The 21,091-nt window shown below is 35.8% G+C and overlaps 2 protein-coding genes across 3 annotated transcripts; one reads left to right on the top strand and one right to left on the bottom strand.

Annotated features, from left to right (window-relative positions):
* The first annotated feature begins 200 nt into the window (after window positions 1-200).
* Window positions 201-4,913, top strand: LOC121875136 (U1 small nuclear ribonucleoprotein C-like). Its single transcript, XM_042379522.1, has 6 exons — window positions 201-297; window positions 1,545-1,587; window positions 1,889-1,997; window positions 2,250-2,315; window positions 2,480-2,722; window positions 2,988-4,913. The coding sequence occupies exons 1-6, from the start codon at window positions 290-292 to the stop codon at window positions 3,086-3,088; spliced, it is 570 nt and encodes a 189-aa protein (XP_042235456.1). The 5' UTR covers window positions 201-289; the 3' UTR covers window positions 3,089-4,913.
* Window positions 4,914-5,380: 467 nt separating this feature from the next.
* Window positions 5,381-20,660, bottom strand: LOC121875134. Of its 2 annotated transcripts, none has more exons than XM_042379520.1 (14): window positions 20,572-20,660; window positions 19,155-19,373; window positions 18,463-18,543; window positions 17,767-17,889; window positions 16,825-16,995; window positions 14,570-14,709; window positions 13,559-13,697; window positions 12,963-13,156; window positions 10,973-11,150; window positions 10,535-10,714; window positions 8,847-8,987; window positions 8,081-8,231; window positions 7,728-7,827; window positions 5,381-6,253 (listed from the first exon to the last, which is right to left on the bottom strand). In XM_042379520.1, the coding sequence occupies exons 2-14, from the start codon at window positions 19,371-19,373 to the stop codon at window positions 6,130-6,132; spliced, it is 1,941 nt and encodes a 646-aa protein (XP_042235454.1). In that variant the 5' UTR covers window positions 20,572-20,660; the 3' UTR covers window positions 5,381-6,129. The 2 variants fall into 2 exon arrangements, with proteins under 2 accessions (XP_042235454.1, XP_042235455.1); XM_042379521.1 differs by having other exon boundaries at window positions 14,570-14,667.
* Window positions 20,661-21,091: the final 431 nt, after the last annotated feature.

The following is a 21,091-nucleotide window of genomic DNA, read 5'->3' as shown; positions in this document are numbered from 1 at the left end:
TGTAAATATTTAGATTACATGAGAGAGTTAAGCTTTGTTGAGATATATTAAGTTGAATTATCTAATATACTGCACCTACCCCCTCAACCCCCTACAGTGTCGAAACATTTGTGAATCTGTATGTTATTTATTATTTATACAATAATAATCTATTTAATACAGCTTTTATAACCAAAAATATATATCTATTGGTGTTTTATATCTGTTATGAGTGAGTGTCCCTGAGAACCACCAGTGTTGAGGGTGAGGGAGGCAGACTTTGTTTACTTGACGCGGCCTGTACAGCATCATGCCCAAGTGAGTCTTATTTACCTCTCTTCTCCTCTCCTGTCTCACACCTCAAGGAGCCAGTCTGTGTGTGTGTACAGTTAATGTCTATGTTTGTTCTGTTAAGTTTTGGTGGGAAGGGGAAGTTCTGAGGGTAAGATATGAGGGTTTGTCTCTAAATTCTTCGATGTTTGGCTGGCATGTGGCTACAGGCCGACCGTCATCCAGGCTCTGATTGGTATTTTTTTTTATAGGATTTGGACTTAACTAAGTTAGGAAAGGTTAGTTCAGGTTCTCAAAGGTTTGTTTGGCGTTTGAAAATATTAATCTGGAATGTGACAGGGTGTGTGCGGAAACTACTCAGATATTCAATATTTATACTGCAGTTATGTGTTGGTTTATGTAAATTCAGTGAAGGTATGGAGGCTGTGGTGTGATTTTTACAGTTAATATTTAGTAGTTACCACTACCTAACTGAATATTGAGACATATATGGGGAAATAGAGAAAGTAAATTTAAAATGTTTTTTTCTGTTTCTGTCGGAAATTTTTAAGTTTTTTGAAAAATTTCCACGTTATTTTAACTTTTATTTTATAACATTTGGTCAATCAGTGTGAGATGGATGTACATTGGCTGGCTGGTGCATTATTCAGTGCATTTTGGACAATGAAGCAGCAGCCATTGTAATTTTTAGGGCTCACGGTGTTCTTGTTTCATGTGTAAAGTGTCCAGGTGTAACTCAGCGTCAGTACCGTGTAGATCGCCCTGCATGGTGCTGTGGTAAGACGGACGCTGATGAAGACACCACTGCCTCATTCAAGTCGCATCACTATATCCTCCAAGGAAAGTTTCTTACACACTCGGGGTTAGGTTAGGTTTTTAGTTTTTTTTACATTGTTTGACCTTCCACTTTTTTTTCTTCAATATCCCAACTTCTGCTCATTTCCAGTGGTAATTAAGGTCATATTTGTATTTAACATGATTATTTACACTATAAAAACCCATTTTCAAAAGCCTACTAGATGGTAGCAACTACTAAATATTTACCCCTTTTTACTTCACATGAGTAAATTCCAAACAACTGGAATAGCTAATCTTTTCCTGAAATGGATTAAACTGAGAGTAGGGTTTTAGTGTCATAAATTCATAAATAATCACAATCTTACAAGGACGATGTTAAGTATTAAATTGAAAGTTTGTGTTTTCTGTTGCGTTAAAAAATCTGATAATATACTGTAACAGATTTTGTCTTACTCATTGCCCACTTTGCATTTCAGATACTATTGCGACTACTGTGACACGTACCTGACACATGACTCGGTAAGTAGCTGCCACTTTTACTGTATGGCTGTATCTGTTACATAGTTTTAATTGGAATCGCCTGAAGATTGGACACCTAGCTAATTTTCCTTACCTGAATGTTAACCATCCTAATGCTACTTGAGGAGATTAGGTTAAGTTTTGTTGTATAGTTAGCATTAGGGTGGTTAGTTGTTTGTGAAATAAGCTGGGGTGTGGAATCTTTAGGTGATTCTTGAAATTAATAAGAAACCATTACTTGTGAGATCTTATTGTTTGTTAAAGTATTCTGGGTGAAGGACTTGACTGTTTTAAATTACAGCCATCGGTGCGTAAGACTCACTGCCAGGGTCGAAAACACAAAGAGAATGTCAAGATATATTACCAGAAGTGGATGGAGGAACAAGCTCAGTCACTGATTGATGCAACGAGTGAGTACCATTATCTTCCTCTCATGTTCAGTACAGTATTTTATGTTGCAAGTGTACAGTACTGTTGAAGCATAAGGATCACTTCTTTAATAATTCCATTCTTTAGTTATGATTTTATGTGTTATAAAATTAAACAAGATATTCATTTTTTTTATAGCTACTGTATAATTATAGTACATAGAGAAATTGTACTGTATTTTATTACGTTTGTTTTTATTATTAGAATGGTGTTACAAAACAAATCTTTTCCAGCTGCTGCATTCAAAGCTGGGAAGATCCCCAAGGGAGCAGCCATTCCACCACCCTCCAGTATGCAGGGTAAGACCACACTGAATTGCTAAATTAGCCTGACATTTTATTGAATCTTAACAAGGTCTTGTGAATACTGAATGGCTTTACATTTGGTAATGTAAATAATCCAGACAAGTAAAAGTAACTGCCAGTGAAGTGGTTGTTTTAACAAATATCATGTTGTCCCACAGGTGGTCCAGGGGGCCCACCAGGTGGGCCAGGAGGACCAGGTGGACCAGGGCCTCAGAATATGGGTGGCCCAGGGGGTCCTCCAAGAGGTCCAGGTATGGGCAACATGGGCCCTCCTGGCATGGCTGGTGCAAATATGCCAGGCAGCATGGGTATGCCCCCGATGGGTCCACGAGGGCCCATGATGGGACCACCAATGATGGGTGGCCCACCAGGTCCGGGGATGCCACCAGGCATGATGCCAGGTAAAGACTTCATCCCAGTTTGTATTGGATTTCATATACTTAGATGTTGCAGTGATGTGTATCCTATCCAAATTATTATGTGACTTAAGTTATCACACCAGCATTGTTAGCATTGTACAACTGGATTTTTATACCAACAGTTGTGTCACCATAGTTTAAAAGTACGTACATGTAATCAAAACTCAAACATTTTTTAATATTACAAACTTTTCCACATGTTGTACAGTACATCCACTCCAGAAACTTAAAAAAAATTATTTTTCAGGTATGCGACCTCCAATGGGTGGCCCCATGGGACCAATGATGATGGGGCCCGGTGGAATGCGACCTCCGATGATGGCTGGACCTCCACAGATAAGACCGTAAATCATATTTTTGATAGACTTATTAGTGGAGGCTAATGTGCACTACAGAAAACTTTGGCTACTTGGTGACCTTAAGACAGTTATACAATTTTGGATTATGCAGATACAACATTAACTTTAAACTTACTATTGAAATTTATTCTGACTTATGTTACAATATATATGAAAGAAAGAGTAAGTTGTGGTAAATCACTTTTCACCCCAAAACAATAGACCCAATATTAATGAGCTCAAAAAATATTACACCAAAGAAATTGCTTTGAAGAATGTAGTAATGCCTGACTAATGCAGTTATTGTAGTAGTGTACAGTATGTTGGTATTATACCTGGACTCATACCCAGTCCCATCCATATTTTAGGTGTCATGTGATCCTTTTCAACCACCTCAGTCAATGAACATCTGTACATCTTAATGTTAAGAGATTCCTCATTGGAATAATTCCTCATTTTATTAATTGGTCTCATTACTGAATGAGACTTTGTGCGCGGATTGAAGGTTTTATCAGCATGTATTATAAAAGCGCATTTAGAAGTAGGAAAAAGTAACAAAGGTGCAGTTAAGAATTCTCATTTCAGTGGTGTATAGTTTAATTGTGACAGTGAAGTATAGATGTGAAGCAGAGAAAAGTATTGCTCATGATGTTTTCTCAGGCAAACTGTTTAGGATTATTAGAGATAGAGGAAAATTAGACAAACAGTTTTTAATATATAGCAGTGAAACATATCACCTATGCTTGATTACATTTTTAAACTAACTCTTGATTGAGAAACAGTTTTTGTTGATGGGACAACTTGTCCATTAGTAAAACATTGGTTCCTGGTCAAGGTTGATATAACAATTTATAACTTGCTGTAGGGGGTGTGTGTGTTGTTGTTGAACTGCTATCATGGACCACTTATCCATTTTTGCAGCTATCTATTTCAAATTGAACAGCTAAATTCCAGATATATTATGTGTCGTACCACTTGATCGTTGAAGACCTGGGTCTTGGATTAGTTGGGGTTTTGAGTAGATTTTTATAACTTAACAAGCTGTCTGACTCATGTTTGGTATACTCTATCTGGTTTATATTGTACTTAAAAGATGTACGAAGTGCTGTAGTCTTTCATATGTTGATCCAATGTTGCGAAATATGAAATCTAGCTCGGTATTATTCACACAGCCTCTCTTTATAAGGTCTGTTGAGCCTATAATGAATTATTACCAACATTAATGCACTATGTCTGACTACTAAATTAGCATCTTCTTTCATACCCATATTACAAGGCACCATAAAAAAAATGTCTTTTATTATTAGAATTAGAGTAGCTTCCCACTGTGTGGGTTGGCTGCTGTAGAATATATTTGTATTATCTTGGACAAGGATTCAAGTTTAACACAGCAAATCCTACAAGTACCATTATGAGCATCTTGGTAGTACTGTACTGTATGTAAAATGGCCTTCTGTTTTCCAGAAGATAACTTGTGTGTTTGAAGTATAAATGAATGGTTGTAAGTTTGTTTAAATTGGCTTCTGTAAGTAGGAGTCAATGAAGTTTTTAATTATTTACATACAGTTTGAGAAAAAATTTGTGTTTTGTAAACCTTATATATAATGAAACTCGGCATTAAGTGGCAAGGAGCCCCAGAGTAAGAGAAAAGTGATAGAGAATAACAACATTTGCTGTGTTGTGGAAAAACTTTAAAATGTAGAAGGAAAACTTCTCCGTGAACTAGTGACACTGCACCACTGTACTATATTCACCTTGGTATGAGAGCACCATTTGTCTATCTTGTGATTAACAGTGCAAGTTCACACTGGTTTCTTGCATGTCTTATGACATTTACCATTAAGTTCAGTGCATTAGCTTATGTAGCATAACTGATCAAATCAATGTTGGGTTATGTCTGATACATGATCTTAAAAGACAAAGTACAGGTAAACCTTGGTATACGATCTCTATATACTGCATTTTACTTTCACATTTACTTCCAAGTACAGACTGTGTACAGAACTCTATACTTTTATCAGTATCATCTTATATACCTATTGCCGTCTGACTCGTATCTATCTTAGGCTATATTTCTAACCTCAACCAGAATGCCAGATAAGACTTTGCTAACTATTGGCAAGATAACATGAATGTGTGTTGATGTGCTTTTTGTTCACCTTGAGGTCTTGGTGATATTGTATGGAAATCCTGAGCTAAAACTATGATAAAGTGTTTCTACTGTAGATAACCACATACTGTACAGTGCAGTGGTATGGGGTTATATTTTACTATAAATTAATGAAGGAGTAAGAAACAAGGGTTGATACCTCTCAAATTTATTGGTCAATTCATGGAGACAATATTTACTGTGCTAACTATTCCAGTCACAGCCTGCCGTGCAATCATATATAAATATTTACCAAAACATTCCACTTTTGAATGGCTGCTCTCACATTGTTTGAAGATTTTGTATTACTCAAGTACTTATTAGTCTCGGTCCTTAACAACATGAACTGAAGGACACTATATGACAAGATATTCTGAACTGTTTTATGTGAGGCTTCATACAAGGTAGTGGGAGTTTGAACTGTGTGATCTATTAATGCGAAGATACTTCAAATAAAAAGTAATTAATGAGACTAGATCACAAAATCCAGATACGTATAAGAGTGGCTGAATATTTTATCAAAGTTATCCACAAGTTTTAACTTTGTGTCAGGTTTCATAACACAAGACACTGGACAACGTTATCTGCTAATTATCTGGTACATTCTCCATGAATTAATACAAAATTAACCTTTGTCCAACTTTTGATTTTTGTCATATGAACACTTTTGAAAAAAATTAAGACAACATAATTGTGAATTCCTTAAATCAAAAATTAACACTAAAATAGTAAATTCCTTATTGTGCAGATGTCTATTCACCCATAATAATTGCCTGGTTACCTTTATAATTCCTCTCGTCGCCACGTGACTAGCTGACGAACAAATCCCTGGTAGTACAGGACGGTATGTCATGCCTGTGTATCACAATAATAGGGATTGTTGTGATTTTGCAATACTGAACTTAAAGTATCACAAGTGGGAAAAGATGCCTCATTCGTCCCCAGACAACTGAATCTTCGTCTGACTCCATCATGTCATCACTGTGGCCATCATCACTGTGGCCATCATCACTGTAACTGTCAATCCTGAAAAAAAAAAAATATATATATATATATATATATTATATATATATATTTTATATATATATATATTATATATATATATATATATATATATATATATATATATATATATATATATATATATATATATATATATATATACAAATAAATCACTGTAGGTGCACGTGATCTAGGTATATGCTGATAAACCACAAGGAAAGAAGAAAACACGGTTCTAAGCGCTTCTTAATTACATATATATATATATATATATATATATATATATATATATATATATATATATATATATACATACAAGTAAATCACTGTAGGTGCACGTGATCTAGGTATATGCTGATAACCATGAAAAAGAAAACCAGTTCTAAGCGCTTTCCTGTAATTCACATATATATATATATATATATATATATATATATATATATATATATATACAGTATGCTGATGACCACCGAGGGGGCAAGACCCAATAGGTTTTACATGTAATTCACATTCTTCAGTGAGTCTAGCTAGTCTGTACCACCCTGAAGATCAATACTGTGAACCGTTCTTTCCTTGTGATTTATCAGGCATATATAATGCGATATATTTTATATATATATATATATATTATATATATTTTATATATATATATATATTTTATATATTATATATATTTTATATATATATATATTTTATATATATATATATTTTATATATATATATATTACATATATCAAGTACTGTACTGTATAAGAGTTTTGGTAGAAGCAACAGTCTTAGGTAAAGAGATCAACATTAGACCGAATAAGTGGAAAATATTAATCCCTACCCTAGTGCAGTGAACCCTAGATCGACCGGACTGATTGGGAGAGGGGGTGTCCAGATTATCCAAAATATAGAAAAGAATGCATTACAGGTGTAACTGAAGCATTATAAATGAATTCAACCCAAAATATTACTTAACTTACTAAATGATCAATAATTGAAAATAATAAATACATTATCTAAAATACTATAAGTTCTTAACTTTAAAATAACAAAACATCACCTCATGATAGCATAGAGAACTTTAAAGTAAACTTTTTATTTTATCTTTGTTTTTCTTAATATCACAGACACACTGTTTAGATAAGCCAACTCCTGCATGAGTTTTGCTCCAGTAGGGCTATTCTCACACTTCTCTTTAATTTTAAAATTTTCTGCAATAATTATAAACACGTATTCTTTTTATCTCACTATTTCTGTTCTTGGGAGCCATTTTAAACACTTTGCTGGAGTTAAGTTACAAAAAAGAATAACATTTGTGGGAGAGCCCATCTCTGGTGGTAGATAAACACCAACTGATGCCATGTAGCTGCCAGGTCAGATGGCTAGGACCACCGACAGTTCACTACACTGTATTACATTCATACTACCACATACTTGCTTCAAAACTTGACAAGTTCACGTTTGCAAATAATATTCAAAGGATGAAATGCTAATTGCCAATGACACTTACCAGGGTCTGCGAGGTTTGTAAACTATCTGTATTTCAAAGTTCTCCAACTCTGTCTCTTTCAGGAATGCATTGTACTCCTCAGCTGAAATGTTCCAACCACCTGGAGGACAAAATAACCACATCATCATCACATTGCACCAGGAAAAGTAGCTCATACTGGACGATAGAGAATTGTTAAACCAGACTACGTACCGATTTGTACATATTTGGGATCTCCGAATTTTTTGGGGGCCACTTCTACCACTACTGTACAGTAGCGTAACATTCTTTACAGTCAGTGAATATATGTAAGAGTGTGTGTGTGTGTGTAACTAATAGTACACAATTACACAATGAATATTAAAATCACTCCCCTAAATTTTGCAGTTGTAGCAGGTTTGGGCAATGTTTTACAAGTTTTCTAGCTGAAGATACGGTGAGTTTTGGGGCTCGATTAACGTCAAATTCTGTTAACTTCTCCAAACTTTTGTTTCGTATCAGTTGGTCCACTCTGTCATCATTCATCTGTAAAAAGAAAAAAAGTTACTCCTATGGCAAAATCTCTTTACATGTAAATGGCTGGTTGGTAACTTAATGAGTAGAGAAAGTGCGAGATATTCTTCCCCCTTTTGCCTGGCTGTAGACATACTGCAATGGCTATATATCCAAGTGCAAGTGTAAGCTGTGCTAATAAAATACTCTCTACTATTTGGCTAACCATCCACACATAATTGAATACTTAATTTGAGATTTATGTTCATCCCCAAAGAGAACAGGGAAAAATGAACTTTCACTAAAAGAAATGAAAGTTGCGTAAACAATCCTAATACGCCTGACTAGACTAATTCGTGCAACCTGTCCCTTTTTTCTTTGTGGATACATAAAATAAGATGGTAAAACCTCACAATACAATCCTGACCATCAAGATACACACCTGGTCAATAGCAGACACACACTGTACTGTATACACAACTGAGTTAGAGAAGGTCTATGCTACAAGAAAGGAGAGTCAGCACACACGATACAGTAATAGGTTTCCAAACTGTATTTTACAGTAATATACAATAATATACAAAATATACCTGCAAGATGATGCTGTTGGCTTTTCCAAACAACAGTGAGGACCTTGGCAGTACTTACATCACAGAGACAAGCTATTTCCAGTCGTGTTAAACTCCTGGCATTATTGAGGATTACATCTGTGTATGGGGCAGACAGGTGGCACTTTATCCTGACTACCTGTAGTTTGGTGAGGGCCGTGTGTTTGAAATTCTCAACGGCCTGTGAAGATAAAAAAAATTTCAAGTTAAACTAGACAATCATTTCTAGTGATCACCAAAATCCTATAAAATCTAGGAATATTGAATTAATAAAAGTTAATATATCCTTGTTTCTCTTCAATAGGTACAGTATCTATTCTGCAGAAAGCTTTTCCCATGTTTATATTAGGCTGGACCATAATAGTCTGAGCACGTACATGCACCCAAAATATTTCAATACTCGCTGTCTTCACTCACTTATTGCAACCTCCAAACAAATTCGATTACCCAACATACATACACATAAAGTATATATTTACCTAATGTTTACCCAACTCGAGGTGGTCTTGCCAAGACAAAAGGCCAGTTATTTTGAAGCCCAATACTGTTATCATTGCATGGCTTGAGCTGGTAGACTGTCCCTTAGGTCTACTCTCCTGTGTGTGGAATAGTATTTACTTAAATTTGTCCTGTTTGACAAATTAAGGCAAATTTGAAGATTTATCCCTTCATGTTGGTGGTGCATGACATCACAAAAAAATAAGCTGGGATCATGTTTTTCAATCCTTTCAAGATTTTTAATGTCTTGTTTTACAAAATTGAAAGAGCATTTTCGTATCTTTGTATTTGAAGGTAGAGTCAGGAAATGTTCCGCATAATACACTCGGCCACAAGTTCGAAACTCTGAATGTGAGACCTGTGATAGGGAGGGGATATGGGAGTGATGACATCACAACATCAACAGCCAATCATAGTACATAGGTATAATCATACTGCAAAAGTGGTAAAGCTCACCAGAAAATAGCCAGATTGGTGTATGTGTGAGTACTGCTTTGCTACCATTTATGACCACTCTTTGTTGCCTGTCTTCGAGCCATTTGTTAATCCACTTCAAAATTTTTGCCTGTGGTGCCACTATCCCTGCATGTGGGACTTTGTCAAATGCCTTACCAAAATGCATGTACTGTACATTTCAAGGAGACTGAGTGAATTTGTCAGGCAGGATTATCTTTACATGCTGAATGCATTGTCAATACTGCTCGGTCAGGTGTTGAATGAAACCGTCCCTCAGAATTTTCTCAGTTTTGCATATAAAATATGTGATGTTAAGCTAATCGGCCTGTAGTTTTCTGCTGCACTTTTTTCTACCCTTCTTGTACTGGGTGATGTTGGTTGACTTCCAGTCCCTAGGTACTTTAACGTAAACTTTGGTCCTTATACCTGACCATAACCTTTAAACTACCTTCAATGAACTTCAACTAATTCTATATTCTTCAACTGCATTAAGATTAAATTTCTTCCCTCACTTTTTTACATTTTTTTTTTATACATTAACTCAAGAAAGATCTAAACACTGCATTTAAAACTTTCAATAATTTTTTTGTTACAACTACATGTACATCTGTATACAACTAGTGATGAGGTGAATCCCCAAATTTCAGAATGTGATTTCACATGGATTCAGGTGGAGTGTTAACTCGTGTAAGGCAGCAGCTTTCATAAACTGTATGAGAGCTCCAAGGAGGGTCAGGGTATCAGAAGATTCAACAACAAGAGACAAACACAAACCTCATAAGGAGCAGAACAATCCTCCCCCTCAATGGTCAGGTACTTGAGGTTGGTACATGTCTGGAAAACCACTGGAACGTCTAACCCTCGACAATGAACTGTGAGAGCCGTCAGCTGGTGGCCTACAGCTTGTACTGCACCAGTCACTGATCTTGAGGCAACATTGACCAGAGTCAGGTGCTTCAAGACAAAGAATCAAGAAAATTTGAAGCTGGATAATTTAAAATATATTACAGTATTATGAAATTTTACATTTAACACCCAATACTTTCCAGTTTTCACACCCACCCACCTACAATTCCAGTTTCTCACACAGTAATGAGTTTCCAGGTAAGTGACAATATTTAGTGAATAAACCTATGTACTGGAAGTATATTTTAAAATTTTGAATAAAGTTATATCATATAGTATCACAATAATGTCTCACTATATACTTACCTTAAGGAATTTTAACTGTGTCAAATGTGATTTAAAGTGTGAAGGTGACTTATTGTCGTCACCTAACATCTCGAGGTCAACCTCACAAAATCGGTGAGTAAGGCTCAAATCTTTAAGTTCTGGGCAGAGAGTAGTGATCACCACCAACCTACAGGCAGACACACTGTCTTCCATCACCCTGATGAGGAAAGATGGCCGGCCAGGCACCCAAGAAAAGAGGCATCATATGAGTAAGTTATTATTAATTCCTGACTGGAGTGGACAATTGGGTTTCCTCCTGCACGCTCTGCAATAAATGAGTACACCATTGGAGGCACCTGTCAAATGTCGACTATCATCCTACTAAGCGGTAGTTTATCTCGCCTAATATACTGTACAGAGACTCAGAAGACCAGCATCTGTCCACCCACCACAGCAGGAAGATGCTTGTACAGACGAAATTAAAACTATAAAAACCAATAATTATTTCTCATAAACTATCAATTATTTTAAAGCTTTTGATCAACTATTTCAGCCAATTTTATCTGGAATGTAATAATGTTTGTTATTAAGATGGACAAAGACAAATATGTGAAAGACTCAACTACGGTATAACATATTTCCAGCCTTGTTAGACACTTTTTTCTCCAAAACTCACCCTGCACCTTACATGCTGAAGGTTAACCTAAGGGGGATGAGTAAACCAATTAAAAGCAAGATCAAAATACAGTATATCCTCAGATATCCAGCATTTAACCATCCAGAACTCTTGAGCAACCAGCATTTTTTGGGTGGGGGTCAATTTCCAGTTAGTAAAGTCTAATCACATTTTAAATATCAAGAAATTGGAGGGAAATATCTTCAAGAAAATGGGTAACTTGTGGTGGCTCAATATATTTTCTCTAATTTCATGGCAAAAACTACAAGTATTTGAAGAAAGTAAAAATAAAAAATATGCTCGTATATTAGCATTCTATCTCATTAGTCGTAAGTATTGTAAATATTGTAATATACTATATATGTTGTAAATATTCACCAAGAAATAAGAAATACAAGAGGGACAATACAACATTAAGCATAACAAGGTACAGGTAACACAATATAATAGAAATTAAACTTTATAAGCCAGGTTCAGAAAAATAAATAAATAAATAAATCGGCATCCAATATGTCGGAATTTGCAATAAGTCAGCACGCCACCAGATGACTGTGGTTTTGAATAGTTGGCAAATTGGCTTTTAAGTCAGTAGGAGCCGAGTCAAGCGCGAGAACTCGGCAACTGGCTCACACTTAGTAGTCCGTATTGGCCCCGTGAACATCAGTTTACATTAGCCTCTCATCAATGGTAGAACTTATGACAGTAATTAAATGGCTGTGAAGTGTTGTGTTAATGTGTGTTATATAGTGTAGTCTTAAGGTTGTCAGAATAATTATTTACTGTGCCTGTGATGGGTTACTGTTATACATAAGTGTACAGGACTGTACATACATTACCAGTAGTTATTTTTTTCAGATCAATTTACTGTACAATGCTTGTGAAATGTTGCACACAATATAGTATATACACCCTGTAGTACAGTTTGTCTGCCTCTAACAAGCTTAGCAAGAAATTGCCCCTTGCCATTACTAAGTACCTAATACAACTGTTTGAATTTCATTATACAAGTAATGTACTGTAAATACTGTACAGTATAGGCTTATTACCACCAAGTCTAAACAATGGATTACTCAGCCGAGTTATGGGGGGTTTATTGTACAGTACAGGTAAAATACTGTATTGGCCCCTTGAAGTGAAGGGGCTAGGGAAGAAGAATCAGTGGAACTGTAAACCCCTTGTGTACGAGGGGTTTCTCTGTGCTGAATAAAATCAATAGTGGTGTCCCATAATGAAGGGGTTCATCAAAGGTAATTTAAGATATAAGGAAGTCATACTCGTTAGCACCAATGCCTAAATGCTAGGAAATAAGGCACATTATAATCAATATAATAATTACATCTAAACCCTTCTTACCTATTGAGTTTAAATCTGATGGCATATTTCCGTAATCGACCCATAAAGTTACTGCGTCGTAGGGACTTGTTCCCTACCAGAATTTCTATTGCTTCTGTCACGTCGGTACAATTTCCGAGGGACTTCAAGGCAGGAAGATGTTTGAGCAGGAAGGCAACTCCAAATTGACTTATTTCCGTTCCTAAAACGTCAACCTGTAGGATGGTACTGAAGATGAAACACAAGGACACAAACACCGATGATGTATAAAACAAACCTTACAATTAAAACCGCTAATACAGTATATAAGAATTGGTAAAGAATGGCTCATAAAATTTACCAAGAGGAGAAATTTTGAACTTGAAAAATCTGGTAAATGAAGTATGTTTTTCCACCAATTTATCTAAAAACCCCCAAAAAGTGGCTCCTGTATGAACACTTCAAGTTAAAGCAAAGTTTAACAGCTGCTCTGCCTCTTCCTTGTCTATACACAACTGGAAAAGAACATGCGATGGTGGTCATCACTAAGAATTTAAACTAATCTTACTTTTATTAGCATTAAGATTAACCCATTAAATCATTCTCCTATTAAGCAATGAACTGAAGTTGGAGCGAACCTCTTCAAGTGCAGAGCAGCAAGGGTTTAGGTGGAAGGAGCGAACTCTTAATTCGTGCAGGTGTCGCCCTCTTCTGAGTATATGGTTGTCCGGAAAGCGTAAGCACATCGCTTTTAATCCTATATCTGTCACACCAGAACTGTAGAAGAGAATAAATAAAACATGGTGTACAGTATTATGAGATCCTGAGATATTGTCGAAAATAAAGTGTCTGCTTGGCCACTTCAATACCAGGGATATTCAAGGAAATTTCTTAGAAAGCTAGACAAAATGAGTAACCATAAAAGCAGTACAGCTAAGACTTTATTGAAAAAAAAATTAACTAATGTATATACCACACCAACAAGGAATGAAGGTGCACTACTCTGCCTCTAGATCTGCCTATGTACTGTAATGTACAGTCATCTCCAGGCGTGCTGTTACCAGCTTCCATGCCTCCTTTGCTGTGGCAACATTGCACTACTCATGTGACTAGGGAGCAGATTGATAGGGCTCTTGCTAGGAAACAGCCCTATCAATCCATTCCCTAGCCATATGAGTCGTGTGAGGAGTCACGGCACGTGGTAACAACACACCTGGAGACAACTGTACACAATACAACCTTATGTTACTACCCACACCCTCTCTTCCAGGAATGGATATTTGATATTCCACTTGGCAACACCTTTGTAACTAGTTGTGGAATGTCAAGTACATAATCCCATCTCCTAGTCACCTATGAACTGGATAATTGGTAATCCATTGTACTGTAGTTCACAATAATGTAATCGTGCGGTGGAGATTTGTAATCAGTTTTTTATCTTCACCACCTTGTATGTTCAGCTGGAGTTACTTGTGATATTTGTTTGTAGTTGTTTCAGAGTACTTAATGTTCAAACAAACACAATATGGCTTTCTTATTTACTTACCAAAACATATGCACACTGTTATAATATGACAAATTAACTGTTGATAGGCAACTGTCCTTTTACAAGTAAAAAACAAATAAAACTCAGACATCAATGCCTTTACCTGTAGCATATCCTCAACTCTCTTAACTTTGGTGCACTCTGGCCCAAGGCTGCCAGTATGTCATTATTGGCTCCACACAACAAGTGTAGGGTAGACAGCTGGGTTAAGGAGGACAGGCCAGCCACCATGGGACACGGTCCCTGAAGTAGTTGCACAAAAATAGTTTAAATGGCAAAACAAGAGATTTTTTGTTTTTCAGAATTAGTTGGTAAGAAATTTATTATAAATACATCATTATTCATGCTTATGCATGTAAATATACCAACCTAATTGCTCCCTCCAAATACAATTACCAAATCCGTTAGTGACGGAAAATGCACCAAAAACTCACTGAACATTAGCACGCACGCACATGCGCGCGCACACACACACACCTACCTTTCTAACTTGATGTCAGACCTCACTACTATGTCTTGGAACTTTAAACATGCACTAAAATTTGTTACAATGCACTTCCTACAATAATACAAATGCAGGTGTAGTTTTGTCAAAATACCAGGACTGATATTAGAGTTACGCTCCTAAAGAGAAAAGAGTGTACGGGCGCCCAGACATTAACACAACAAATTTCTTTTCTACTTAATTTTGTACTTATTAGTCTCTGCACCCTTAATTACCTGATGCACTGCTTTCTCTCAAGTTCATCCTTTGTGTCACTTCAAAATTTTATCCTTCCTCTTAAAGTCCAAGAGACCACACTTCATACCCATAAAATAATGGCACTTTGATACCTTCTGAAGTGGGGCGAAAAAAGGAAAAAGAGGACTGCCTAATGATTCAGCCCAATATATATATATATATATATATATATATATATATATATATATATATATATATATATATATATATATATATATATATATATATATATATATATATATATATATATATATATATATATATATATATATATATATATATATATATATATATATATATATATATATATATATATATATATATATATATATATATATATATATATATGTATATATATATATATATACATACATATATATATATATATATATATACATATATATATATGTATATATATATATATATATATATATACATATATATACATATACATATACATACATATATATATATATATATATATATATATATATATATATATATATATATATATATATATATATATATATATATATATATATATATATATATATATATATATATAATGGCAGACCCTGCTGCCATATGGCATCACGAAAATTGTGACCAAGTCCCAGGTTGCTGATCTGACTTTCTGCCTCATTTACACACAATTGCTGGGTCTCAATTGTTTCTCTTTCTCTGACAACACAACATACAAAATGTATGTCGTTTCTCATTCTTGATTTAATTTTCTCGTTTTTGTATTTATGGTTATTATTATTATTTTTAGTATATTATTTTTATTTTTAGTGCAGGTATTTTGTTATTTTTTTAATTACAGTAATACCCCGATTTACGCGGTTCTCGTTTACGCGATTCTACATTAACGCGGTACCTCGCCAGAACCGCAATTTCATTTTACGCGGTGCATCTACTCATATACGCGGGAAGCGGCGTGGGCAGGATGCGCACAAGGTTGCCCAGTCATCAAAACATTACCGAGTTCTTCACCTGCCACCCACCACAGCCGGCCCAAGTCAGTGATAGTGAGGATATGGACTTATCTGGTCTTTGAGGGGTTTGACAAAGAGGCCCTGCAAGCCTATGTGGTGGATAGTGATACAAGTGATACAGGTGAGGGCCAATAATCTGCCCTCTGCCTCGGAACCAACCCCCCATCCCCGTGTGCCCAGCCATCTTTTCTACTAATGCAAGTGTTAAAAAGCCTAATATTATTGATATTTTTCTTAATTATTAATTGTGTGTGCATACCATCATAAAATTAAGATGTTATTTTTACTACAACGTAGGTATTGTGTCTGAAAAAGTGGAGTTTGGGGGTTGGGCCAGTCTCTATTGGAATTAATCCCATATGTTCTGTTGTTCACTTTCCGTGGTACCCCATGGGTTCAATTGATCGCGTAAATCGGGGTACTACTGTATTATTATTATTATTATTATTATAATAATAATAAGTTATTATCCAGGCCCTGATGTGGGTCAGTGACCTGTGCCCAGGTGGGCTAATCCCTGCGTAAAAAAAAAAAAAACCCTGTTTGGTAGCTGCCTACTATCTACTACCTCATGACTCTTGCAAAACATAATAATAAATAATGATGATGAGAGAGAGATACCTTTGGGGCAAATCTGGCCTTTCTTATGGCGTCGTCTTCGGAGAAAAGTTTAAGTGTCAAGTTAGTTCTCATGAGTATGTGGTGGCGCCTGGGACGACCAGAGGCCGAGACGGCATTGGCGCTAGGGTTAGTTTTGTTTTCTCCTGTTGCCCCATCACTGTTGGGCTCCATCTGTAACTCAAGAGATGCATTTCATGACTTCAATGAAAAAAACTGATGAAAGGAGGACTTTTAGCTCTCAAAATACCATTTTTGCAGTTGTTACATTGTACAAAAATTAGGCTACCATGCTAAAAGTTATTCCCCAAAACAGTATGAAAAAAGCTTGGAAACATTGAAAAGCTGACAAAGAAGAAAGGGGCACCACCTTTGCCAGGACAACATCAAGAAATGCAAGTACTGTACTGTACTGTACTCAAGGCCAAAAATTAAGGTACCTGTACAATGAAACCCCCACGCAATCCATTAGGTGGGGGCTTCATATTTAATTGACCTTCAATATAACGGACTTTCCTCTCCATATAATCAGTTAAAAGTTTTTACTGTAAGCTGAATTTCTAAATACTGTACTGTACATTATTCTTTACCATACAAGATGTGCATCTTGATAGATGGTAATGTGTGAAATATTTATTGTATTATTTCATTTATACTGTACTTTACATGGGGAGGAAGAAGGAAATGCTCCCATTAAGGGAATCCACTCAATATGGAACAGGACTTGCACAAATTAGTCTGGTATTGGGAGTGTCTACTGTAACTCCTGAACCTTCTCCAGGTCTACACATTGCAGTGAAACCTCCACCATCAACTGTACTATTTTTTTGTTTTACTAAATCATTCCAGCCTTCTAACTTTCCCTCCCTCATTCTTTATGAGATCTTTAGAAGAAAACAATAATAATACAATACTGTAATTAAGAAACAAAAGAAAATTTATTACCTGATTCAATATGACCTTCAAAGATGTCAGGTTGGGACAACATTCTCCCACCACATTCAGCAGCTGTCTAGGTAACACCTGCTCTCCACAATTTATTGATATCACACTGTCGTCCAGAATAGCCTAAAGAATTAAATAATTAAGACAACATATAGGGCACTAAGCATTACAGTATAGTGTATACCTGCACTGTCTATGTACAGTTGCCCACAGGTGAAACATTATACCTGTGGACAAATGTACATGCTGAATCAATATAGAACTGCAAGACGGTTTTACTGAATAAGTATCTACTTATCCTGTATGCACAGTTAAACTTGGATTAACTCCAAATTTACTTGCCACACATCTTCAGCATCCACACGTGACAGTACTAAATGCACTCCAGAAGTTTCAGCCTCTCTGTCTTTCTTTTTTAGGGGACGGGAGGGGGGGGGGGAACAAGTGGGCAATACATCAGGTCTCTCTTCAATCCTGCTCTTAAAATTTCAATTACAGTGACAGCCTAACTAAAAAAGATGTTCTGGGGTAAATACTTCAGGCACTGCCATCATCAGCACAGTACTACACTTAACAGTACTGTATGGGAATGTTTGGCACGTGAAATATCTGGCAAGGTTCTGTAAGTGTGATCCTTTGTTCAGGCTCGGTAACAATATGATAAAAAGGAAACGCTATACTGTAATCATGACTCACCCTGAGGATGTCTAGTTTGGCATTAACCCATCGATCTGGCTCTGGGTTGGTGAAGAGACGTTGAACTAAGCGATCTCGAACCTGTTAATTCATGAAATGTCCTACAGTAATACAATTTATACATTATTCATTATGCAATCATTCAGGCGAAACTATAGTAATAAAAAACTTCCTGAGAACCAAACACATATCAAAACTTCTCTAATACAAATAAATTAGTTCTCTGTTCCTATTTATATTCACTGAGCTCATTCTAACCTTTGTTGTTCAGTAGTACACACAGTATCATTGCTAAACTTAATTGCACAGTAGAGTACAGTAGTGCACACAACATCACTCCTAAAGATTATAGTACATATGGAATATTTCAGCACCCTTTACAGTACAGAATAATACTGTACAGTATATACAATTAACTTACTAAAACTGCCCCTTTAAATTACTGTATAATAAGCGCCAAAACCTACAAATACTGCACTGTTATTTCATTGGCAAAATTGTACAGTAATTGGTCGCAAAAATGTACACTGTTACATAAGCTAAAAACTACAAGTTAATTTGATACCAATTCGCCTTCAAGACAGTTTACACAGGCAAGTTTAAGCATTAATAACATAACCTTTTATGTAACAACACATTTAGATACAGTACACAACACCTAAACTCATTTTTCTTTATTCACAAGGCTTTACCTGGTCATTAAGAATGCCTGGAAGAACAGAAAACCTATCAGACACCATCTTTTTTAACTGTTCCAGAGACGAGCCAGCAAGAGAAGACAGCACCATGGAGTGGCGGAGATCTGTACTGAGGAGGTGGGCCAGGTGGAGGTCGGCCACAACAGAGGCCAACACCACTCTGAGACTCAGCTCCTCCAAGGATTCTATGCAGTGTCTCTTTCTTGGAGCCATCTGAGGAAAATTTTTATACTGTAGTTCACAAGTCATTTCTACTTTCATAATGGTAATACATACTGTACTGACTTTTTATGGTAACCTTAATTACAGTATATACTAAATTTCAGTAATCTGCTGGAATACTGAACCATAAACATCAGTTTGGAAATAAGCGTTGTGGACGAGTGGAACAAATCACCATATACCATCATTAACAAACTCACTGGGACACTTTAAGTATGGGTTGGACAGGATTACAACCCACTTGGACAATTGTCTGATTTTTGCTATTTAATATAACCTAACCTAACCTGATCATTTAACTTAGATGGTAAATATAACATAAAACAAACGATCGTTCCAAGTGGGACGACACCGTAAACTGGGCTGCCTAGTATGGGTCAATAGACCTCTGCAGTTTCCTTCACTCTTATGTTCTCACAAAAGTAACAGCTTCTTCAGTGTTACATATGACTAAGTCTTCAAAGGTTGATCTTCCTCATTTAAACACCAACCCCATATCTATGCACATCCAAAACCTCCTCATTTGGGCTGGATCTGTCAATACTGAAGGCTTAACATATGAAGACAAAATGGGTCACAAAGAACACAATAGAAATAAGCTTTTAACAGCTTTTTGGGATTATCATTGTTCAAATTTATTACAGTTCATCATTGTTTGTATACCTCCACTGTCTATGTACATGAACCAATGTGAACTTGAATGGTTTTTAGACCTGGATATACAGAAGTCTACATTATCACATCTGAAATTTAGACTAAAAATCATGAATAAACTGGTATCACTAAATAGATAAGACTGAAATTCAGGCATTTATTCAATCGGTAAACTCATCTTTACAGTTCACAAACGTTCATTATGTATGTAGACAAGGGAGGTATAGCAACAAAAGTGAATTTTAAGTGGATTCAACCAAGAATAATTCAACAAAGACATTAAAAGCTTATCTACCACAGGTTCTAATTTTGGGCGTGTGTGTGTGTGTATGTATATATGTGTAGAAGAAACACAATATAACACTTAGTCACAACATGGCCTGGTTGACTCCCATCAGGAAAACATTGACCAACTCTTTCTCCACATTAATACACACTGTTCACAACTACATCAAGTCCTCGTAGTGAACAGAATATCATTTAAAATTAGCTCTCTCTACTGTAACGAGACCATGATGAAGTAAAGCCAATATACCTCGTTGTGGTCACCCGGTAAATCACGTCCTGCAGTCTCTTTACTCAGCTTCTCATGTCTTTAGTATTTACATTGAGGTCTTGGCGTTCGCTTCCCTGATTCAAACAATATATTTAACATTTTAATTATAGTAACTTACGTTTCTATGTTTATAAATAAAATTTTCAATGATACCGAAATACAAATTTGTATCTATTTTGTGATATTCTCTAAGAAATTTTACTGAAAGATGGTAGAATAATTTCCTGAAGTTCTCTTTACCCTATTCGAACAGTTGAAAAAATTAAAAAATTTTCACAATTGTCAGGGATATGATTTTTACAATAACTACCATAATGAAGCTCGTGGTAAGAAAACCTGAAACTGAGAGGGTTTAATTATTCTTACATCATCTCATGACAAATTTTCTCCTAAATCTTTCAACGAAGATCTTGTTCATGTCGCAGGATGAGAAAACTTAAGGAAAAACTAGACTGGCGTAACACAACTTCCTCACTTGACTCTATTTAACTTGATTTGA

The sequence above is a fragment of the Homarus americanus genome, unplaced genomic scaffold (genome assembly GCF_018991925.1).
Source record: "Homarus americanus isolate GMGI-L3 unplaced genomic scaffold, GMGI_Hamer_2.0 scaffold36970, whole genome shotgun sequence".
NCBI classification, from domain to species: Eukaryota; Metazoa; Arthropoda; class Malacostraca; order Decapoda; family Nephropidae; genus Homarus; species Homarus americanus.
This window is presented reverse-complemented; position numbering and strand designations above follow the sequence as displayed.

Bases quoted from the DNA above. Each gene is read 5' to 3' on its own strand.
- LOC121875136 (XM_042379522.1), top strand. The intron at 2,316-2,479 runs GTAAGACCACAC...GTTGTCCCACAG, and splicing joins ACCACCCTCCAGTATGCAGG to GTGGTCCAGGGGGCCCACCA. The intron at 2,723-2,987 runs GTAAAGACTTCA...ATTATTTTTCAG, and splicing joins GCCACCAGGCATGATGCCAG to GTATGCGACCTCCAATGGGT.
- LOC121875134 (XM_042379520.1), bottom strand. From the start codon at position 19,373: ATGGCTCCAAGAAAGAGACACTGCATAGAATCCTTGGAGGAGCTGAGT. The intron at 16,996-17,766 runs GTAATAAATTTT...CTTGAGTTACAG, and splicing joins TGAAGGTCATATTGAATCAG to ATGGAGCCCAACAGTGATGG. The intron at 14,710-16,824 runs GTATCTCTCTCT...CAACTACTTCAG, and splicing joins AGGCCAGATTTGCCCCAAAG to GGACCGTGTCCCATGGTGGC.